Source organism: Leucoraja erinacea, chromosome 1 (genome assembly GCF_028641065.1).
Source record: "Leucoraja erinacea ecotype New England chromosome 1, Leri_hhj_1, whole genome shotgun sequence".
Taxonomy (NCBI): domain Eukaryota; kingdom Metazoa; phylum Chordata; class Chondrichthyes; order Rajiformes; family Rajidae; genus Leucoraja; species Leucoraja erinaceus.
Genome location: NC_073377.1, coordinates 17,653,208 through 17,678,637, shown reverse-complemented (window position 1 = coordinate 17,678,637; position 25,430 = coordinate 17,653,208). Strand labels below are relative to the sequence as shown.

Here is a 25,430-nt window from a genome sequence, read left to right as displayed (position 1 = left end):
TGGAGTAACTCAGTAAGTCAACTTACTGAGTTAATAAGTTAGATAGAGCTCCTAAAGAAAGCGGAGTCAAGGGATATGGGGAGAAGGCAGGAACGGGGTACTGATTGGGGAATGATCGGGAATGATCAGCCATGATCGCAGTGAATGGTGATGCTGGCTCGAAGGGCCAAAAGGCCTACTCCTGCACCTATTTTCTATTGTCACTCCAGGGATGCTGCCTGACCTACTTACTCTAGCACTTTGCTTTTGTTTGATAACTGATTGCTTAACTGGAACTGAAAATACTGTGAAAGTTGCCGACATTCAGAAACATGCAACTCCTATTAAAAATTATTTAGACTTTATTTATTTATTTAAATTAAAATATTTTAAACTAATTAAAGATATTTAAATGCACTCAAACAATTTTAAAAAGTACAAATTAACCATAACTAACTCGCAACTGTTCCTCTCCATTAAAATGAATGGATAAGTTGTTCCTATGCCAAATCGAACTTGGCACAGTTTACTTATTCAAATTCCCCAGTGCAAGTGTTGGGAAATTGCCATTACTTTGAAATTGTCTGAGCATAGTTGGGAAAACAACCATGAACAACTGACCGTTTCCACATTCACCACTGCATGCAAATGCAATATATCAAGATTGAAGATAAAAAAAACTGGGTGGCACTCTCGAATATGAGGAGGATGCAGTGAAGCCTCAAGGAATGTAGAAATACAAAATGATTAGACTATGACACCAAATATAATGTGGAAAAATGTGCGATCATCAACTTTGGTCAAAACCATTGCTGGTGAAATATCTTTTAAATGATAGAGGGTTGAAAGATATCAGTGTCTAGAGGGACTAGTGTGTCTTTGTACATGAATCACTGAAAGTCAACTTGCAGTCCCAGTTTCATATCTTTAATACACTTACTTGATTTATTAGATTCACATGCAGTAGTTAAAGTTAACATGCAGGTACAGCAAGTAATTAGCAAGGTAAATGGTATCCTACTTGTAAGAAGAATTCTGTACAAACGTACCGAAGTTTTGCTGCAATTTTGTAGCAACCCTAGTGTGAATATACCTGGGATATTTGTGTGCAGGTTTTATCTCCCTACCTAAGAAGGACACAACTTGCAATATGTGGAGTGCAGTGAAAATTCACCAGATTAAGCAAACTAGACCTATACTCCGTGAGTTTCAGTAAAACGAGAGGTGATCTTTATTGAAACATACAAAAGTTATATGAGAGAAAGATATAAAGTGCTGGAGTAACTCACCGGGCCAGGCAGCATCTCTGCAGTAAAAGAATAGGTGACGTTTCAGACTGGTGTAAACTGGCACAGTCCTTTGTTTTTCCAAAAGTCAGATGAAACTTGACAGAGTAGGTGCAGGATGATGTTTCCTCTAGCTGCAGTATCCAAAATTGGGAATCAAAGTCTCAAAATACGAGGTGGGCCAATCAGGATAGAGATGAGAAGAACCTTCTTTACCCATAAGGTTATGAATCTTTGGTATTCTATGTGCAAGCTGGCCATCGCCACTAAATATGTTCAAGAGAGATCAATGGATATTAAGGGAATTCATGATATGGGGTGGTGGGAGGAAGTAAAACTGAGTAAAAGATCAGCCATAATCTTATTGAATACCAGAGCATGGACGATGAAAGGTGTAGTGCAGGAGAGAGGGAGGGACGCTATATCATGTTTCTCATGTACAAGAAGATGTAGAATTTGTTCTCATTGTCCGCTCAATACAGGATGGTCCTAATTATATACCTATCTAAACTTACATGGAGTAATGTTGGTAAACCCAGAGAGCTTCACAGATTTCTCCACAAAGTTCCGGTTATTGTAATGATATTGTGGCTCGGGCAAATAACAGCATGCATCTAAAAGTAGAGAAGCTTGTTCTATTAAATTGTTTCCGTTATGGACAGAAGAACCACTTTGAAGTAGGATCACAGCATGAGCTGATTCAGTGAAGAGAAGTCATCAGAACCCTATTACATGAACCATGGAACTTGAATACTTTCGCCCACCTATCCCAATTTGAACAGCATTGAGAGTTGAGTTTGAAAGAAAAACTTTGTTTGCAAAAATAAATTCATATTTTCTGGAACTAGATCTTGTGGTCGATCAGAAGCCATAAGATGTGTCATAAAAAGGGATGGGATAAAGGTGCTCAACTTCCCTGCAGAACAGGAGAGACCAACACAGCTAGTCTTCAAGTCTGAAGACTTTGAGCAGTAAAATGATTATAGCACAGAGGGTGGCCAGTCTTTACAGTTCTTTAGAGTTCAGAGGGAGGCCATGCTGCCCACTTGAGGAATCGTCCAACTTTCAACCGAGTGAAAGACACAAAGTTCTGGAGTAACTTAGCGGGTCAGGCAGCATCTCTGGAGAAAAGAGATGGGTGACGTTGCTGGTCTGGACCGTTCTTCATACTGAATGTAGAGGGGAGGGAACTGAAGGTAAGAAATGACCAGAACAAAGCAGGGCCGGCAACAGATAACCAAGGAAGGGTAGAGCGCACAATGGCTCATTGTTGGCCGGGGAAGAGGTGATAGCGAAAGGATACAAATATGCGAACAGTGGAACCAGTAGGACGACTAGGGTGGGGAGGGGGGAGAGAAGGAATGCAGGGGTTAGTTGAAATTGGAGAAATTAACATTCATACCACTGGGTTGTAAGCTGAGACGTTGGAGGCGTTCCTCCAATTTGCGTGTGGCCTCACTCTGACAATGGAGGAGACCCAGGACAGAAAGGTTCAGTATGGGAATGGCAATTTCAATCCAGTAAACGTTCTCTGCGCTGCCTCCAATGCTGTAAATGCTCGGCAGCATCTGTGAAGAAAGAAAAAAAGTTGATATTTTCAAGTCAATTAACTTTCACGTGACGCTCTCTGTTCAGATGAATTGTCGTAGATCTGAAACATTAACTCTGCTTCTGAACTGATCTACTGTGTATTTCCAGTAATGTCTGTGTTTAGCCTAATGTTCTACAATTGGATAAATAATCATCTGATTGTCTATACCAGGTTCCAGGTATGTTCTCAAAATGCTGGTCGATCACTTTTTTCAAACAATCTTTCAACAGTTGCACCAGCTGTGAATGAAGGAGATGCACACCCAGATGTAATGAGGGAAAGAGGGAAAAATGTTACACAAATAAATGGTTAGTCCATAAAATAATACAGTCCTAGTAAGAACCAAACTAAAGTACGTGTAGGCTTAGGTTTATTGTTGTTAGGAATACCGAGGTACAGTGCAATTTTTAGTTGTGCATATTATATAATGAAATCAGATAATATACATAAATACAATAGATTCAAACTCAAATGGGACAAAAGGAAAGATACAGTGAACAGATCATAGTTCTCAGCAGTGTAGCACAACAGTTCCAGAGACAAAGTCCAATGTCCACAATGAAGCAGAGGGGAATTGGACTGCACCACAGCTTATGGAAGGTCCATACAGAAGCCTGATAACAAAATGAAAGAGCTGTTCCTGAGTCTGGTGGTAACTTCTGTCTGACGGGAGCTAAAAGAAGAAGGAATCACTGCGTTGGGACAAGTTTTTTAGCACGTTAACTGTTTTTCTGAGGTAACGTCAACTGTCGAAGTAGTCAATGGTGTGATGTTTGGTCTGTATGGTGGACTGGGCTACATCTACAACCCCACTGTTCCTTGCATATTCCTCAGAACTCTTTGCAACCCAAGCTGTGATGCAGCCTAACAGTATGCTTTGTATGGTGCTTCTGTAGAAATTTGTAAGTCATTTGAGACATGCCAAATTTCTTCAGTCTCCCGAGGAAGTATTATTGGTGTACCTTCTTGGCTGGTGCATTAATGTGGTTGGTCCACGACAAATCACTGGTAATATGTACGCCAAAGAAAATAAAGTTCTCAACCATTTTCACTTCGGCACCATTGATGCTGATTGGAAGATGTGTTTCATGCCTCTTAAAGTTGACAATTAGCTTCTTCGTCTTGCTGCCATTGAGGGATAGGTTGTTTTTCAAACACCATGTTATTAAGTTCTCTATGTCATTCCTGTACTCCATCTCGTCATTGTTCGCGATCTGGCCCACCACACTGTTGTCATCGGTAAACTTGTAGATGGATTTAGAGCCGTATTTGGCTGTACAGTCGTGAATGATTATAGTAGGGGACTGAGAACGCACCCTTGCAGGGCATCGGTGTTGAGAATTATTTTAGAGTTGTTGTCACCTATCCTCATTGACCGTGGTCTTTGGGTCAGAGAGTCAAGGATCCAGCATGTCCGAGCTCCAGGAGTTTGGCGATGAGGTTGATGGGGATTATGGTATGAAAAGGCAGACCTATCGTTGGTAAATAGGAGTCTAACATAGCTGTCTTTGTTGTCTAAGTGTTCCAGAGATGAGTTATGGGCCAGGGATATAGTATCTGCTATAAATCCGTGCGACGGTAGGCAAACTGCAGTGGATCTGATAGGCTGGAGTTGATGTGCGCCATTACCTCAAAGCACTCATGATGATGGACATCAGATCCACTGGAAAGTAATCATTGAGAACTGACCAAAAATGTAATGGAATAATAGTAGTAGGAAATTTCAACTTTATAATATTCATTCTGATTGCCTTTAATGTGAAAGACTTTGAGTTGGTGCAATTTCCCTTTGAAAGGGAGCTCTCTGGGCCACTATAAAAATGTAGCAGTACTGAATCTAATCTTTTAACATGTAATGGGGGGATATGATGGGAACAATGGTTCGATAGCATTTCAGAGATAGTGAACATCACCCTGTAAGCTTAATGGGCCTGATCCACTTATTGATTTTTTTAGGCAACTGCCGGCGACTGTCATAGTCATAGCAGGTCGCCAAAAAACCGGCGACAACCTACGTCAGGAGATGTCAAGCTATGCTCATTGGTGTCAAACCCACTGTAGCCGAAAATTTTCAGACCAGAAAGACGCTACGACTTTTTGCACGACTGAGGAGACTACTCCCGGCGACCTCCGGCGAACATGTGGCGACAAACTAGTCGCCTGTAGTTGCCTAAAAAATTGCCTAAGTGCGACAGGCCCATTAAGATAGTTGTGAAGAAGGGCACGTGAAAGGTAGATGGGCACATGGGGAATGAAGGGATATCGATTATATGCAGGCTGGGGAGAATAGTTTAATGTGTTCATCACATATATAGTGTGCTGAATGGCCTGTTCCTGTGCGGTACCATTCTATGTTTGTTCCATGCAAGGACAATGATAGACTGGAAATTAAGGTTCTCAGCCGAGCTAAATTTTATTTCAATATATTGTAAGACTTAATATGAAAAATGTACTTACATGTAAGTTTACATAAGGCCAATGCGAATCATTCCAAGTGAAATAGTGAGAGTTTAGTTTAGTTTGTCACATGTACCGAGATACAGTGAAAAGCTTTTGTTGAGTTCAGGGCAAGTCAATGTGTACATTTATTCAAGACGCATATGTGCCACTCTAAGATAAAATTCGAAATCAAATACGAAATGATATGTTAGCATTCATAGCAAAAGGATTTGAGTATAGGAGCAGGGAGGTTCTGCTGCAGTTGTACAGGGTCTTGTTTAGACCACACCATATAACCATATAACAATTACAGCACGGAAACAGGCCATCTCGACCCTTCTAGTCCGTGCTGAACACGTATTCTCCCCTAGTCCCATATACCTGCGCTCAGACCATAACCCTCCATTCCTTTCCCGTCCATATAACTATCTAATTTATTTTTAAATGATAAAAACGAACCTGCCTCCACCACCTTCACTGGAAGCTCATTCCACACAGCCACCACTCATTGAGTAAAGAAGTTCCCCCTCATGTTACCCCTAAACTTCTGTCCCTTAATTCTCAAGTCATGTCCCCTTGTTTGAATCTTCCCTACTCTCAGTGGGAAAAGCTTATCCACGTCAACTCTGTCTATCCCTCTCATCATTTTAAAGACCTCTATCAAGTCCCCCCTTAACCTTCTGCGCTCCAAAGAATAAAGCCCTAACTGGTTCAACCTTTCTCTAGTAAATCTCCTCTGTACTCTCTCTATTTTGTTGACATCCTTCCTATAATTAGGCGACCAAAATTGTACACCATACTCCAAAATTGGCCTCACCAATGCCTTGTACAATTTTACCATTACATCCCAACTTCTATACTCAATGCTCTGATTTATAAAGGCCAGTACACCAAAAGCTTTCTTTACCACCCTATCTACATGAGATTCCACTTTCAGGGAACTGTGCACAGTTATTCCCAGATCCCTCTGTTCACCTGCATTCTTCAATTCCCTACCATTTACCATGTACGTCCTATTTTGATTTGTCCTGCCAAGATGTAGCACCTCACACTTATCAGCATTAAACTGCATCTTCCATCTTTCAGCCCACTCTTCCAACTGGCATAAATCTCTCTGTAGACTTTGAAAATCGACTTCATTATCCACAACCCCACCTATTTTAGTATCATCTGCATACTTACTAATCCAATTTACTACACCATCATCCAGATCATACCTGGAGTATTGCATACAGTTTTGGTCTCCTAATCTGAGGAAAGACATTCTTGCCGTAGAGGGAGTACAGAGAAGGTTCACCAGACTGATTCCTGTGATGTCAGGACATTCATATGAAGAAAGACTGGATAGACTTGGCTTGTACTCGCTAGAATTTAGAAGATTGAGGGGGGATCTTATAGAAACTTACAAAATTCTTAGGGGGTTGGACAGGCTAGATGCAGGAAGATTGTTCCCGATGTTGGGGATGTCCAGAACAAGGGGTCACAGTTTAAGGATAAATGGGAAATCTTTTAGGACTGAGATGAGAAAAACATTTTTTACACAGAGAGTGGTGATTCTCTGGAATTCTCTGCCACAGAATGTAGTTGAGGCCAGTTCATTGGCTATACTTAAGAGGTAGTTAGATGTGGTCCTTGTGGCTAAAGGGATCAGGGGGTATGGAGAGAAGGCAGGTACAGGATACTGAGTTGGATGATCAGCCATGATCATATTGAATGGCGGTGCAGGCTCGAAGGGCCGAATGGCCTACTCCTGCACCTATTTTCTATTATTCTATGTTTCTATGTAAATAGTAACTCAGACATGTTCATTTTAAGAATAAAAACAAATTTGACACAGTTAAATCATAATCAAACATTGACAGCAACTCACCTACAGGGTAGTTGGAATATAAAGCTGAATGCATGAAGGAGGCAGGTGCTTTCAGAAGAATTTAGATGAACATTACATCACTAGGAGTGCTGCTGATGGGATTCTTAGAGATAGATACTTAAGTCAGCATGAACATGGTGAGTTCAAGGACCTGCTTCTATGCATTTTGACTGTATGTACATTGTACTTAAAGGCCCATGAGTCTAACACCAGGGACAGGGAATTTTAAGTGTCACTGTCAGTAAGATATCCTCCCTTCATCTCTCAACTTGATCATTTCCTGTGGAGGCTGCTGAATAAGGAACAGTAATTCTGCCCAACTTCCTCTTACCTAACCTGGAAAGATCAAAATAAATTCAGTTTTTTTCTGAAATCAGTTAACTCAGTGCAATCCTGGAATTGAGTTTTAGATTTATCATACTTGATTTAACACTTGGTATCAGGATAAATTGCGTAAGATAACTTTCATAATGACCTGACCATACTTTTGACTGATACGTGCAAGTGTACACATCTCATCCAACTTTGTTCCACTTATAGGTAGTATGTCTCAGCTTTATTCAAATGGGTAATCTGTGGTAAGGTGACCTCACCATACTGATGTATTTCGTGTATGTCTGCACTCTATGTGGTTGGTGTCGAGGTCCAAAGGCCTTTAAACTGTAACCACTGTGAATCATACTGAAATCATTCAATGCAGTGCATGATAAAGAAGACTCGATCAACAAATTAAGAAACTATAATACATTAGGCATAATAACAAAAATGAGAATGCTGGAAGAACTCAACAGGGCAGTTGATGTTATCTACATGGACTTTAGCAAGGCTTTTGACAAGGTCTTGCATTGTAGGGTGGTCCAGAAGGAAAGAACGCATGGGATCCAGGGTGAGCTAGCCAATTGGATACAAAATTGGCCTGGTGGAAGTTCTGGTCGCCGTACTATAGAAAATAATAAATCAAGCTAGAGAGTTGCAGAAGAGATTCACAAGGTTGTTAATGGAGCTGGAGGGCTGTGTTATTAGGAAGACTGGATACACTGGGGGTGTGTTATTAGGAAGACTGGAAGACTGATTAGAATTGTACCTGCCTGCACTCATACCATAACCCTCCATTCTCTTCTCATCCATATGCCTATCCAATTTATTTTTAAATGATACCAACAAACCTGCCGCCACCACTTCCACTGGAAGCTCATTCCACACCGCTACCACTCTCTGAGTAAAGAAGTTCCCCCTCATATTACCCCTAAACTTCTGTCCCTTAAGTCTGAAGTCATGTAACATAAGAAAGGTTAGGCAGGATATGAACAAAATGCAGGCAAATGGGTCGAGTTCAGAAAGGCACCTTGGTCAACATGGATGAGTAAGGCAAAAGGGGCTGTTTCAATGACTGACAAATGGAACCAGGTGATGGGAGTGGACGGGGGTTGGAATGGGGAAGGTGAGCAAACCTCGCTGGATGGGTGAGTATATGTGGGAGGATAATACCAGAGGTATGAGTTACCTGAAAGTGGAAAATTAAATTTCACACCATTTTGTTATCTTATCTTTTGTTATCAAAGGCATGAATGGGGTAGTTTACAACTCAATAGGTAGGAATGGGTAGTTTACAACTTAAAGGTTCTGCCTAGAAGATGAATGTAATAATTAGGGGCATAGCAAGGCATCACACATCTGCAGAATTTATGTCGTTGTACCACATTAAACTTCAGAACACTTCCCATGTCTTGGTGAAACACTGGTGTAGGAAGTGTTGTCTGTTGGCGGTGCTTAAAGGCTTGTTTTTGAAGCATGGAAAGCAATTGATGTTACTGGAAGTGTTGTCTCATTAGTGCCTGTGATGTAGCTATATTTTGACCCTCTTCCAAAGTAGCCCTTCTTAATAGTGAGCCAGGACGGTGAGTAAATTGCATCATATCTGAGCGTAATGCAATTTCTCATTTACGCCAACACTATGTTGGTGGTTCTGTCATTGCAGAAATTATTGCTACAAAGGAAACTTTAATTTGAGAACAGTCTTTTGTGACTGCATAGTTTAAAGGGTTAAAGTGAAAACTGAATTAAGCAATAATTCCCATTTTCACTGTGGAGGGGATGTCAGACAACACATCCCAACTACAGCAGATAAGGGAAGTGACTGGGCCAATCAGATTGGGGAAGTATTGGATGGTGACAGTATGTCTGTGTCTGTTGCTCTGTTTATTGTTATGGTGTTAGTTATTTCCGTCCATGACGGTAATAGAAGTTACCACACTCATTTATAGAAATGGAGAAGGCTGGTGTTATTTTTCATTGCAGCTATCCGCAATTTTTATTTTATCTTTTTTTTGCTATTTTTTACTTTGTCTACTTTAATGTACTTTATTAAACTTTTTTTTTCTCTTTTTCTTTCAAGTCAGGCTGTCTGCCTGTGGGTTGGCTTCTCTGATATGTATCATGGCTAGGATGAGAGTTTGCAAAAGGAAAAGCAATTGCTCCACATCTCGCATCGGCATATTTGAATGGAGACTAAGCTTGCTCTGGAGATGCTATCTCAGGCCCAAGCATTTCTTTGCAGCAAACCACATTTTTGAGTCTGTTTCCTGAATGTATTCATTAGCGGTTTGGGGTATCCTTCCATCCCCCTAGCCTCGTCTGTGTTGGGTGGCCTGCACTGATGCAGCTTCTCAAGTCTGATATTTACAAGGAACCTATTTTTTTGACCTGCCTGTTCCCTTCACAGCAGGTTTGATCTCTTTACCTGATTAATAATTGTGCAACTGTTGTAAGAACTTGTAGCAGTTGCCTTTGAGTCTGCAATAATTTTTTCATTGTGTTTGATATACGGGTCTATCTCACAGCACAGATCTTATGTGTTTACAGACCTGTTTTGCTGCTGCATGTAAGAATGTAATTGTTCTGTTTTCGGTACATATGACAATTAAACAGTCTTGACTCTTGGCTCTACAAATCAAAGTGGCATTTAAGTAAGCAATAATTTATACTTTTCCATACTTACAAAACCCTAATTTTCAGGGATTTGCATAAATATATTCTTGACTTGGGTACATTTAATGCCTATGATGCTTGCAAAAGTGAAAACTAAAATCAGTGAAATCTTTCACTCTAATGAGCAAAAGGAGACTTTTAATTATATTTATGTTTATGTTTAATATTGTCACGTGTACTGAAGTGCAGTGCAAAACTTTGTTTTGCATGCTATCTAAACAGATCAGATATCTATATAACTAAAGTCTCATCTTGACCACTTCCTGTCTGCGCTGTATATTGATTTTAGAGAAAACTCTACCCTATATCGCTATGATTTTTGGCCATCTTACTCAGTCCTCCTCCGCTGAGGCAGCCCCGAGGTTTTTCCGATCAATGAAACATAAAAAAGTTATGAATGTTTAAAACATCTTGAGATCAGCTAATTGGTCCGCTCGTCTGTCAATCACCATGATGAAGACAACACACCTTCTGGGGGAAGGACTATAACAACGCTGAGGGGGGAGGGGGGGGGAAGGACATGAGTCAGTCACTCTGGAAGATCGCGAGGGAGTGGCCACAACTGTGATTCTGCTGTGAGTCAACTGAATTGTGAGTCTGCAATGTACTTGCAATAAATGATTTGTTAGCCCTTAATGAAAGTAAAATGAGTTGTTTGGCCAGCCCTGTGCTTGAAACTGAAATGGCAATGGAAATGAAATGAGTTGTTTGGCCTGTCTGAAACCACTAATTTCGGCCCACAAGGCCCCTATTAGCCGAGAAACCAGTCCCTTTTGGGCCAAAATGCTCTTCCTGGGCTAATACGGGCATTTTGGGCAAAAGGGCCCATGAAAAGTGCAGAAAAAGTGCTTCACTGAGATTTCAGGTTTTTTTTTTAAATATAAAGAGTCTCTTCAGCCCATTAGGCCTGTACTAGCCCAGGAGGAGTCTCTTCGGCCCATCTCAAGTATTAAACCTCACCCCAGTATTTTTCTCCCTCCCTTCATTAGCTCGCTGTGAGATCCAGGCCAGGATAGACTTTCCTCCTTCATTGCTGTGATCTGCAGAAATAGATGAAAAATGTCTAAAATTGATTCTCCACCCTCCCCCCCTTCTCTCTCACGGAGTCTCTCACCTGTTTTGGGCAGAATTTCTGGCCGTTTCTGAGCTGCCAGTCCACCAGCCCTGAGTGACTGAGCTGCCAGCCCACCAGGCCTGAGTGACTGAGCTGCCAGCCCACCAGGCCTGAGTGACTGAGCTGCCAGCCCACCAGGCCTGAGTGACTGAGCTGCCAGCCCACCAGGCCTGAGTGACTGAGCTGCCAGCCCACCAGGCCTGTGTGACTGAGCTGCCAGCCCACCAGGCCTGTGTGACTGAGCTGCCAGCCCAATAATCCATTCAGCTCACAATGTCCACACTAGCCCTCTGGAAACCAGTCCCTTCGACCCACAACACCCATATTAGCGCTCCAGAAAGCCACCCCCGCCCCCCACTGGCCACCAATATTGGAATTGGTGGAGAGATGGAATATTGCATTGGGGAACCAGCCCTCCCGTGTGAACTTAGTTTAGTACTATATGTAAATGTAATCAAACCAAACTTAAGTACAATAGATCAAGCAAAAAGGATAGTACAGAGTGCAGAATATAGATCTCAGCGTTGTAGTGCATCAGTTGTATAGACAAAGTCCAAGGTCTGCAATGGGATAGAGGTGAATAGAACAGTATCCTGTCTTATGGAAGGACTGTTCAGAAGCCTGATAACAGGGTTTAAGAAGCTGTTCCTGAATCTGGTGATACACACTTTCAAGCTTCTGTGCCATCTGCCTGGCAGGATCAGGGAAAAGAAAGAATGACTGGGGTGAGACAAGTCTTTAATTATGTTGGTTGCTTTTCTGAGGCAGTGAGAAGTGTAGATGGAGTCAATGGTGGTGTGATAGAGTGGCCTACATCTACAACTGCAGTCTTGGGCAGAGCTGTTCCCGAACAAATCTGTGACACATCCTCACAGTTTGCTGTGCATCTGTAGCGGTTTGTAAAAGTCATTGGAGACATGACAAATTTTCTTTGTCTCCTCAGGAAGTAGAGGCGTTGGTGTGCCTTCTGGGCTGTTGCATCAATGTGTAGGAAGGAACTGCAGATGCCGGAGTAACTCAGCATATCAATGTGGTTGATTCACATTAGATAGTTGATTAAAAGTGTGAAGGAACTTGAATCATTTCCACTTCGACAGCATTGAAGCAGCTTGGGGCATGAAATCCACCATGCTTCATAAAGCCGATATTTAGCTCCTTCACCTTGATGACATTGAGGTAGAGATTAATGTCCTGAGATCATGCTGCTGAGTTCTCTATCTCTTTCCTGTACTCCATCTCATCATTGCTCGTGACCCGGCCCACCACAGTGGTGTCATCTCCAAACTTGTGGATGGAGTTAGAGCCGAATTTGGTTGTACAATCACAAATGTTCAATGGGGGACTGAGAACGCACCCTTGCGGGGCAGCAGTGTTGAAAATTATTGTGTAGGAAGTGTTGTCACCTATATTCACTGATTGTGGCCAGTGGGTCAGAAAGTTGACGATCCCGTGGTAGCGTGGGGGGGGGGGGGGGGGAGGGTGATTCTTAGTTCCAGGAGTTTGGAGATAAGTTTGGATGGGTTGATGGTGTTGAAGATGGAGCTATAGTCAATATATACAAGTCTAATGTAGGAGTCCTTATTGTCTAGGAGGTGTTCCAGAGATGGGTTTAAGGCCAGGAGGATGGCGTCTGTTGTGGACCTGTTGCGATGGTAAGCAAACTGCAATCGACTATGGGTGGCTAGACTTCACATGTGGCATCACCAGTCTCTCAAAGCATTTCATGATAATGGAAGTCAGAGCCAGTAGACGGTAATCAATAAGGTGTGCTAACTTACTTACTTTCCCTTGGCATTGGGGTGATAGTGGTCTACTTGAAGCAAATGGTGACCTCTGAATAGAGTAGTGAGATATAAAACAAATGTCTGTAAATGTCAGCCAGCTGCATAGATCCTTAGGACGCAGGTAGGGAGGCCATCCAGACCAGTTGCTTTCCACGGATTCTCTCTTAGGAAGGCCGACCTTACGTCTGCCAAAGTAACCGTTGGTACAGGCACACCTGAGACTGGTGGGCAAGTGGTGTTCTTCCATTGCCCTTCTGCTCAAAGAGGCCTTAGAATGCAATGAGTTCACCTGGGAGGAATTGATTGTTGCCAACGATACTGCCCAACTTTGCTTTGTAACCTGTTATAGTACACAATCTATGGGTATCTATGCCATGAGATTTGGAATGTACAGCCAAAATATGAACAAATAATAAGTGAACGGGCACCCACAGTTGTAGGAGGAAATCAAGAAAAGGGAGGGTCAATGAGAAAGATAGAATAGCTAACATTGCAGAGCAATACTTGGAAAAGGCATAAAGGAGACTACTTTAGCCAAGAATGCTACAGTGTAACCAGAAACAGAGAACACTTTTGTACAGTGAATAGTTTGAATCTGGATCTGCTGCCAGTATAGATAATAAAAGCAAATTGAATAATCACTTTCAAAAGAGAAATCACTAAATCCTGGCGGTAAGTTTTGCATGTAAGAGTGTTGAGTGGGATGAATCGGGTAGTTACTTTAAAAACTTTTTTTAAATATAGTTCCATATGCTCCATATTTTTTGTTTGTTTTTGTTTAACTTCAATGCAATACCAAGATCAAAAACACAAGATGAAAATTGTGATTCTCATCAAAATTAGTCACTGTTATCCATGTTTTAAGCCTTTCCTAGACCCTCAGAGAGTTCAAACCCATTTTGATACTTTTGCAGAGATACCTAATATGAAAACAATACAGAGTGCGCACAGCGTTAATATAATCTTGACTTGGGTGCATTTAATGCCCATCACATTGCAAAAGTTAAAAATATAAAAACAGAAAATGCTGGAAATACTCAGCAGCTCAGCCTGAATACTACCACTGCACCACTGTGTTGCTAAATATTACAATGCAGAAGAATCTGGGGTCTCAGTTCATGAAATACATGTAGCAAAGGTAATATGGAGAGCTAGTGAAATGATTAGCCTCTGAAACTCCTGTGCCTACTTTTAGCATTTCAGCAACAATACAGGAGCAGTCAGAAAGTGTGAGCCTCTTTGTGCACTGTCTACTTCCTCTTGAGTATTTCTGGGGCTTGTGTGGCATTATGACCATATCACAATGACCAATGCCTTTCTGTTGAACCATTATTGGAACTTTGGTATTTCTTCTCAATCTTAACATTAAAAAACACTACTTCTGCTGGGGATTGGAAATAAAACAGAACATTCTGGAAACACTCAGCAGTTCAGGTAGCACATGTGGAAAGAGAAACTGACTTTTCGATCAAAGACTTTCATCAGATATCTGGAAAGCAGTCTTCAGCCTTTCCACTAATGTTATCTGATCTGCTAAGTCTTTCCAGTAAAAACCATATTTTTCTGAACGATAAGCTTTATTCATTTGTGTTCTTATATGTTCACAAACCTTTATACTTTAAGACACCCCAAATTGATCGCATTTCACTTCTGCCAGCTGTTTTGTAATAAATATACATATCTTTCTATTATTTTGTTTAAATCATAGATATTTTTATATTACATATCTCTTAAGATATTAAAGGAGGCTATTCAGCCCATTGAGTCTATACTGGTTCACTTTCATTAAACATTGTGTTTAGGTTATTATAAAGAAAAAAAACGCGATTTTCATTGTGTGGGGGGGGGGGGGGGTGGGATAGCGGGGAGGTTTTATTTTTTATTTAAATCGTGATTTTCATTGTGGGGGGTGGGATAAGGGGGAGGTGTGGACTGTGGAAGCAGGGAGCAGGGAGATAGAAGGAGATGAGGGGGATGGGGAGGGAAAGTGGGGGAGGGAGAGTGAGGGGTGGGATCGAGGGGAGGTGAGGAGTGGGGGAGCAGGGGGATAGGAGAGGAGGGCGGTAGGGAGGGGAGAGGGGTTATGGATGGAGGAAGGGTGTGACTGAGGCTAGGGGAAAGGAGAGGGAGGGAGCAGTGAGGTGAGGGAGGGAGTGGGAGAGGGGAGGAGGAGAGGGGAAAGAAGGAGGGTGAAGAGGAGGGAGAGGGAGTGCTGGGGTTGAGGGGGAATGGAGCAGGATTGGGTAGGAAGAGGGATGGCGAGGTAATGGAGGAGGGGAGGGAGGGGGTGAGGGGAGGGAGCAGAGGAGGGTTGGTGGAGGGTGGGGAGAGGGAGGATAATGGAGGAGGGGAATAGGGAACTGAAGAGGGAGAGTGATATGCGTTCACATTGATCTCATATTTTACAGGTTATTGCCATTTTGAACTTTAAAAACATCGCAGTCGCATTCCGACTTGCCGGCCACGCAAGTGGGGTGCATCCTGTTCCAATATTCATTTAGGATTTTCAAGCTGTGTTGGCAATCACTAGCAGACCATATGAACTATATTTGGGAGTTTCCATTGAATGTAAACAAGATGGTTTAGAATTTATAGACAGAGCATGGAAACAGGCCCTTCGGCTAACTGTCCATGCTGACTATTAATCATCCATTCATGCTAATTCTTCTAATTCTGTTATCCCACTTTCCCATCTATTCCTTAAACATGAGGGACCTTTTTGCAGATCTGCACATTTTTGAGATGTGTGGGGAAATTTGAATATTCGGGGGTAACCCGTGCAGTCACAAGGAGTACATACAAACTCCAGAGACCATACAAACTACAACATAGATAGCACCGAGTCCAGGATCGAAATTGGGTCTCTGCCATTTTAAGGCAGCAGCTCTCCAAGCTGCGCCATTGTACCGCCCTATATGATATATGCAGCAATGGTATATACAGGAGACTTCAATGCATTATATAAATTAGGATTTTGTGAAGTGATTAAGAACAGCAGGTTTTTTTTAAATGCACTGCTTTATTATGCATTGATATTGTGCTCAAATGACTCTCAAATTAGATAAAAGGTTAAATTAGCATCAATCAAATGGTGGAAGTTGGTTTGAATTTGGTTAATATGAATATTATTTATTTTGGAGTGAAATGAAACTTTCAGGTTTGTAGGTTCATTGGCTTGGGAATATTGTAAATAGACTTTGCTAAGTCATTTTTCAAAATGTTATTAATATTTTCAAATACACACCATTGTTGCCAAGCATGCTGTGTGTGTGTGTGTGTGTGTGTGTGCGCGCGCGCGCGCTCAATTACTAAATAAGCTGAGCTCATGTCACTAATTAGGCAATTAATGTACACTGCATTCCCCAATAAATTTGTACATGTGGTGAATAATTGCTGCTGTATTTCCATTCCTTGGAGTTTTTCTCCATTGAACCACGCTCCAAAGTAGGTGACTTTGCGACACATCATAAGTCATGGGAAATTGAGTCACAATCACAGTGAGATAAGCATTATCAGGGCACAAGATATTGAAAAATGTGATTTCTTTCCTTTCAGCAAATAAATTAGTCTTCTCATGAGGAAATAATTGCGTATAAAGGATGCGTTCATGCATACAATTCTTGCGTAATATCCATCCCATGGTCAGCACGGTGGCACAGCAGTAGAGTTGCTGCCCTACAGTGCCAGAGTCCCGGGTTCGATCCTGACTACAGGTGCGGTCTGTATGGAGTTTGTACGTTCTCCCCGTGATCTGCGCGGGTTTTCTCCTAGAGATCCGATTTTCTCCCACAGACCAAAGGCATACAGGTTTGTAGGTTCATTGGCTTGGGAATATTGTAAATTGTCCCTAGTGTGTGTAGGATAGTGTGCAGGGATCACTGGTCGGTACAGACTCAGTCAGCCGAGGGACCTGCTTCCGCGCTGTAACTAAACTAAACAAAAATTCAGCACATCAAATCAACATTCAGTGCTAGCTGTATCAATAGTATTTTGTGTATCACAAGCTTAACCTGTGTATACCTACGGCCAGACTGTGCATCTTTCTCACTGTCCTATTTTGCCCAGCCTTGTAAAATAAGTAAGGCTATGCATAAATTATGGGTTGGCCATTAAACAGTTGTGAATAAGTTGTATCTGACCACTTTGGTTTCTGGGAGCCCTATTCTCTCTCTAGTTTAGTCTTTAGACTATAGAGATACAGCATAGAAACAGACTATTCGGCCCAAGCCAACTAGCGATCACACTATACACTAGCACTGTCCTACACACGAGGGATAATTTACAAATTACCAAAGCTAATTAACCTACAACCCTGTACACCATTGGAGTGTGGGGGGGGGGGGGGGGGGGGGGGGGGGGGGGGGGGGGGAGTACCCATGTGGTCACAGGGAGAACGTACAAACTCAATTTCTCTCATCATCCAGTTTTCCTTACATAGAAACATGGAAAATAGATGCCGGAGTAGGCCATTCGGCCCTTCGAGCCTGCACCGCTGCCTTGGGATTCACTCTTAAAAGGAACATGCATGCCTTGAACTATTGATCTCACGCTTTTAAAAGCATCCCACTTTCCAGGCATTCCTTTGCCCACAAACTTTAGCAAATTCCTGTCAAATACTGTCAATGTTGGCCTTGGCCCAATTCAGGATTTTAACGTGCTCGCCCTGTCTTTATCCATAGTTATTTTAAAGCTAATAGAACCATGGTCCCAAAACGTTCACCCACTGACACTTCAGTCACTTGCCTTCCCAAATCCCGAAGAGTATATATGGCTTTATCCTCTCTCTTGTACAGCCCTCTACATATTGCCTGAGGAAATCTTCCTGAACACATTTGATAAATTCCACCCCATCTAAGCTCTTGACATCTATATTGGGGAAATTCAAAATCCCCTATTATAACAACCTTTTTAGCCTTGCAGCTATTTGCAATTTCCAGGCATATTTGCTCTTCTAATTTTCATAGAATTTTTGGGGGCCTATAAAATACTCCCAAAATGATCATCCCCTTTTTATTTTACAGCTCCACCCATATAGCCTTACTGGACAAATGATCAATAATGTCACCTTGGACTACTGCCGTAACATTCTCCATAATCAATAAAGCAACATCCTCTCCTCTTTTACCCCCCAGCTCTCTCTCCTATTGCACCTGTACCCTGGAAGATTAAACTGCTATTTCTGTCCCTATAACCATATAACCATATAACAATTACAGCACGGAAACAGGCCATCTCGGCCCTACAAGTCCATGCCTCTCTTTGCTAGGTTTCCGAAATGGCTACGACATCCCAGTCATGCATACCCTTCCACACCATGTGTCCATCCATGCCCTGGGCTGAGGGCTTGCTCCTGTGCTGTACTGTCCTATGTTCTGTGTTAATTTAAACATGAAATTAGAAGGGCTGTGGGATTTGCAGATGACACTAATATAGGTAAGTACAGAGACAGTGAAGAAGGTTATTAAGAATTGTAGCAGGATCTTATTCGGCTGGATAAGTAGTATGAGTGTAATATATATTAATGATGAGGATAAAAATGTAGGTGATCTGATTAGTAAATTTGCAGCTGAATCAAAAATTGTTGGAGTTGTGGATATTGAATAATGGAATCAAAGGATGCAGCAGAATATAAATCTGTTGGAAATTTGGGCAGAGAAATGGCTGATGGAGTTTAATCCTGACAAAATGTGAGGTGCTACATTTTTGGAAATCAAATGCATGGGGAAACTTTACAATATTAATATACTGGGGGATATTGGGGTGCAAGTTCAGAGCTTCCAGAAAGTAGCAAGACAAGCAGATAGGGTTGTAAAGAAGATAAGTCCAGATGCAACTTTAGATAAAGACAAAAAGTGTTGCAGTGAAGGCATACGGTTCGCTTGTCTTCATTAGTTGAGGCATTTAGGTGTAAAAGTTGTTAGGTCATGTTGCAGCTGTATAAAACTTAGTTCAGGCCACATTTGGTGTATTGTGGGGGGTTCTGGTCCTTACACTGTAGGAAGGATGTGGAGGCTTTGGAGAGAGCCCAGAAGACTCTCACCAGGATGTTGAACGTTGGATGAGGGGTGATCTAATAGAACCTTATAAAATAATGAGAGGCAAAGATAGGGTAGATAGAGTCAATTTCCCAGGGTGGAAAAGTCCAATACTTAAAGCTGAAAGTTTATAGTAAGAAGGAAAATTTGTAAAGGAGATTTGTGAGACAGGTTTTTTACTGATGATTTTTTATTTTATTTTATAATGATGGGTGCCTGGAATGTGCTAAAAGGGGAGGTGGCTGAAGCAGATATGATAGCAATGTTTAAGAGGCATTTCGACAGACACATGAACAGTCACAGAATGGAGGAAAACAGATGATGTGCAGGCAGATGGGATTATCTTAGATTCGTATCATAGTCTACGCAGACATGGTGGTCCAAAGGGTCTGTTCTTATGCATTCCTGATCTGAATTCTATATGATGCACTAACTGTGTTTAAGACACTAACCACCACATTTTAAAAATGCCTGGATGAGAAGATGAATTATTTTTAATCAACATTGCTAAAGATCAAAATCTGGATTAGTCATGGTCTTTTTTTTGCAGGGTGTGAACACAGTCTGCTGAATTCCGCCTTTCTATGTCATAAATTTCCATGCCATGATTCTATAAAATCCTCCATTTCCTTGCTACTACTTTGGACTTCAGACATACAATGCAGAAACAGGTGCTTTGACCCACCTAGTCCACGCCGACCTGTAATCCTGGGCGTGCACATCTCTGAAGATCTCTCCTGGTCCGAGAGCACTGATGCAATCATAAAGAAAGCACATCAGCGCCTCTACTTCCTGAGAAGATTACGGAGAGTCAGTATGTCAAGGAGGACTCTCTCTGACTTCTACAGGTGCACAGTAGAGAGCAAGAAAGCGGAAAACATACAAAAAGTAGCCTAGTCCATACGGCTCTGACCTCACTACCATCGAAGGGATCTACGCAGCTGCCAAAAAGGCTGGCAACAGCAAAGGACCCACAGCATCCTGGCCACTCACTTATCTCCCCGTTACCTTCAGGTAGAAGGTACAGGAGCCTGAAGACTGCAACGTCCAGGTTCAGAAACAGCTACTTCCCCACAGCCATCAGGCTACTGAACTCAACTCAAACAAAACTCTGAACATTAATAGCCCATTATCTGTTCATTTGCACTTTACCTGTTTTATTTATTCATGTGTGTATATATTTATACAAGGGTATATGGACACACTGATCTGTTCCGTATTCATGCCTTCTATAATTCTGTTGTGCTGATACAACGCAAGAATGTCATTGTCCTATCTGGGACACATGACAATAAACTCTCTTGAATCTTGGATCACCTGTACATTAGTTCTATCCTACATACTGGGGACATTTGACAATTGTTTTGCCTTTGTAGTGTGTGAGGAAATCGGAGTACCTGGAAAAAACCCACGCAGTCACAAGATGAACGTACAAACTCCTTATGGACAGCACACATAGTCAGGATCGAAGCCGGGTCTCTGGTCATAACCAGCGATGGTGGTGAGGGAATTTAGATCATTGGAAAATTGCTTGATTTTTGGATTATGTAGTCTGTAACTCAGCAGTTCATACATTGGTGTGTTAAGGGCCTGTCCCACTGCGGCGACCTAATTCGCGAGTTAAGAAGTGTGTCTTCGACCTTCAAGCCCGAGAGCACTTGTCTGTAAGGCCTAGAGCTAGATGGACCGTCAGCGTTTAAACCGCGAGCTTGACCACACACACACACACACACCTCGACTATCTGTAACTAAATAGCGACCCCACTCCACTACGAGTTAAAAAGAAATATGCTGATCAAATTTTACTTGCAGAACATTTTTCAACATGCTGAACATTTTTCTGCGACCTAGCTGAGGCCGCGTGTATTCGGCATCTTCCCTCAAGCAGGAAGGAGAGTTCTAGTGAACTCATAGGACCTCCTAGGACCACGTGTCGACCATGCTGCGAGTTTGAGTTGAGGGCAAACTCGTCTAAACTCGCAGATTAGGTCGCCACAGTGGGACAGCCCCTTAAGAAGGAACTGCAGGTGCTGGTTTAAACCAAAGATAGACACAAAAAGATGGAATAACTCAGCGGGACAGGCAGCATCTCTGGAGAGAAGGAATGGGTGGGGTTTCAGGTCGAGACCCTTCTTCTGACCCTTATTCAGATCTGAAGAAGGGTCTCGACCCGAAACGTCACCAATTCCTTCTCTCCAGAGATGCTGCCTGTCCCGTTGAGTTCATACATTGGTATTGTTTTGCAATTTTTACATTGCAGTATTGAAGTTTTCAAATTGATGTATTTGAGAATTTCTAACATGGGCACTTTGCCCAACCCATTCTTCATTTTGTGTGGATTTTAACGTTAACAGTGTATATGGAAGAAATGTTGCAATGTTGAAATGTTGCAATGTTGAAATTGTTATTAAAAAAATTGGCCGCCAACTAACTGTAACTATTGAATGCAATTGGAAGCTAATTGAAGTGGGATTTTAGATCTTGTGAACTGTTGCATATCTAGATTATATCGGTAAAGATTTACATACATTGGGAATCCATTAAGAATTGCTTTGGGCCTTTGTTAATAAGCGTCTGTTATATTGGCTGATGATGCCGGTTATATGATCACTTGGTCTGAAAATGAGATTCTACTTTATTGTTAATTAATATCCAACTATTCTGCAAATGCTATGTTATACTGAGAGATCAATTTCACTGCCTTTAACTGATGCCCGCAGCTGGCAGACTGGCAGAAATATTAGATAAAGCTGCATAGTACAGTGGTTTGTATGGAGCGGTGAAATGTAGATGTCTTCATTGTTCATTGGGATGAAGTTACATTCTGGGCAAGCCATCAATGTGCAACAGGATTAAATCATTGATGACAAAGGGAGGGAGGCAACTGCCTATTAATAATGTAATAGCATCTGATCATCTCTCGGTAGTAATGTCAATGTTTCCCTTGTGTTGGGTCAACAATCTGTCTCTCATCTGAATCATGTCCTTTTGTAGAAAGCGGTCAGCTTCAGTTGGCATGATAGTACTTTAAATTATCACTCTTTCCTTTAAATCACAAACTTCTGTTTCAGACAAAATTTGTAGAAAGTAATTTCCAGGTTCACTTTGAGATGTTACAAGTTCTAGGAATCTGAAGCATATCTTTGGGGATTCTTAGATTTGAATACCACCGAAGATAGGCCTAATGGGCCTCCCACTTAGGCAATTTTTCAGGCGACTGCTGGCGACTCAGCTGCTGGCAGTCGCCTGAAAAACCGGAAACTGGAACAGCGACTGTCAGTGTGGAACACACACACACACACACACACACACACACACACACACACACACACACACACACACACACACACACACACACACAGCAAAGGCGGGGGACAGGGCAAGCAGGGGAAGCGCTGTCTGAAATTCACACGGTGCAAAGCCAAGTTGATGCAGACACACACCACGATTAACAGGAAGGTTTGCGCTGTAATTAAGATGGGGGGGGGAGAGAAGGAGTGGAGAGAGGTTTTAAGAAACCAGAGATACACGGCTGTGAAACTCAGCGGAAATTTAACATTACCAGTTATTCTTGGTTCTGAAAACTACTGCTTACGTTTTTTTCCCCCAATGAGCCAATGAAATTCACCGGTCAGCACCGGCTACAACTTACGAGAATCTCCAGAAACCTTCGACCATCTGGCAACCCACTAGGACCTCCTGGCGACCCACCTACGGCTCGAGAATTCTCGCTACTCTCCATGGCGGCTTCATTCTAGTCGCCGCTAATTTATCAACACGTTGAAAAATTCACGGTGACCATAATGAGGCCGCGATTAGTTCCCAGAATGCAGAAAACTCCTCACGACCATGAAGGCGACTCCCCGGCAAAAACTGGCCCATAAGGAACAGCATGTTACTGGTGGGGGAGGGATGCGGTAGTGGGGACCCAAAGTGCAGCAGTAACTGCAGGATCAGTCATCTACCTAGTCTCAGCCATGCAGACTATCTTTTCAGATCATGTGGTTATTGGACTTGAATAGTACAGATTTGTTGATATACTGTGCTAGACCACACTGTACATTTTAACACCTTTTTTTAACAGCCTCTCGAGCCAAAGTCTCACACTTACCTTCCACAAAGTACTTCACCTCCACACATACTCATCCAACATGGCTACTCTCCAGTGTGGGCCACCCACTAGGAGCAGTCACTCAGGGATGCTAACTGGTTTCAGCTGTAAAACTGAAACTGCCCTCGTTTTAAAAGATCCACTCTTTTTTTTTGGGGGGTGTTATGAAGTAATGTGGAGTCTGAGTGGCCTCATCAGGTAGAGAATGTAGATAATCTGCTTCAAGTTAAACTACTGAAAGAGCCTAACGGAATGCTGTGTGTAAAATGAATAATTTTTGTTTATCTCTTTCTATCCTCACAGAAATTCCCAGAGCTCAAGTTCAAGTATGTTGAAGAGGATCAACCCGAGGAGTTTTTTGTTCCATACGTTTGGTCATTGGCTTACAACTCCACCGTCGAATTATATTGGAATCCACAGCAAGTCCAGCTTTTTACAATGGATTCGGGCTGAACACTGTTTCTTAGGAAAATTGTGGTGGGGAGTGGTAGGGGTAGGGTGGCACAGATAATGGTACAATTGTATAAGAAAAGCAAGACTCTTTCATCCCGATTTTATGAGCTCTGCAGGATGTTAATGTTATGCACAAGGAAAAGGGAATTGAGGATGCAACATATATTGCCATTCATGTATCAGAGTACTGCTTCAAATGGCTTGAAGCAAATGATTATAATTGCTAATGTTTCAATTTCTTTCATAGTCAGTAATATCAAAATGAATCACTTTGCTTGTCTAGGACAAAAAGTGATATATCCCTGCCCAAATAATAAAAATGGGAGGGTGGGGAGGAGGGAAATGCAAAACATCCCATGAATGCAACACTCACTTTTTTTTTCTAATTATATTCAGATTACCAATATTGTTTTGTTGCTTATAATAATGTTCAATTAAAATGTTTTAGAATTGCAGTCTTCAAGCAAGTTATTTGTAGATTAAAAACTGAGCTAGCATGGGACGCTGTTTTATTTAAGTTATAACAAAAGCTTTAAGAAATGGATTTGACAATGATGCTGGTTCTGGACAAATTATGTTTAATGGCAGTACTGTCCAGCTCATATTTTGACTACCAAATGAGCAATGATACTGTCAATAAACACTTTGTAAACAGAGGTTCTTAATTGCATTTTGAAATGCCTTACGTGCACCATTATGAGCAAAGTATAAAATAAGAATGTAATTTGATCAATATATTCCTTTAGAAATGTATTTTCAGTTGGAAGATTTAGATCAAAATAAAACTTTGATATCATTTGATTACTTAGTGGATAAATGTTCCTTCCTGGTTGTTGTATAGTTAAATAAACCAGAAAGGTCCCAATTGTGGATATATTCATAGAATGCATCAACTTTAACTTACGTCAAGTCAAGTCAAGTTTATTTGTCACATACACATACGAGATGTGCAGTGAAATGAAAGTGGCAATGCTCGCGGACTTTTGTGCAAAAAGACAAACAACCAAACAAACTATAAACACAATCATAACACACATATTCTTTTACATAATAAATAATGGAAGGAAAAACGTTCAGTACAGTTCGTCCCTGGTGAGAAAGGCGTTTACAGTCCGAATGACCTCTGGGAAGAAACTCCTTCTCAACCTCTCCGTTCTCACCGCATGGCAACTGAGGCGTTTGCCTGACCGTAGCAGCTGGAACGGGGTGGAAGGGGTCTCTCATGATATTGTTGGCTCTGGAGTTGCACCTCCTGATGTATAGTTCCTGCAGAGGGGTGAATGAAGTTCCCATAGTGCGTTCGGCCGAATGAATGCAATGAATACTAATTAAGTAGCTAGTGATATAGGAAATGAAAATGGTGGATAATGAAAATGGCAGAGCCACACAATGAGTTCAGCTGCAATAACCAGTGCATGTCACCAATATCATGCATGATATTCAGAACCAGAGAGGGAAATATCTATTCTCTTTAAATCCTTTACCAAAATTGTACAATAAAAGTTTGTTACAAACAGTAACACAATAAGATTTGGTACTGGACCAGAACAGAAAATGCTGGAAACACTTATCGGGTCTTTAGACTGAAACTGTAACTGTGTACCTCTGTCCCTAAATGCTTCCTGATCTGCTGAGTGTATTTCCAGCATTTTTTTGTTTTGGATTTTCAGCATCTGCAGTTTGTTTGATTTTCAGAATTTCAAAGTCATTTATTGTATATTGAACGATCACTCTATCCTGAAAACTATTTAAAAATGTTGCATAACTTCACATTTTTGCC

At 41.7% G+C, this 25,430-nt stretch overlaps 1 protein-coding gene across 1 annotated transcript in view; it reads left to right on the top strand.

Annotated features, from left to right (window-relative positions):
- Positions 1–24,451, top strand: part of dym (dymeclin) — a 304,411-nt gene extending 279,960 nt beyond the window's left edge. Inside the window, 1 exon segment of the mRNA XM_055659199.1 lies at positions 23,501–24,451. Coding sequence (XP_055515174.1) covers positions 23,501–23,650 — 150 coding nt within the window. The 3' untranslated portion in view covers positions 23,651–24,451.
- The last annotated feature ends 979 nt before the right edge of the window (positions 24,452–25,430 follow it).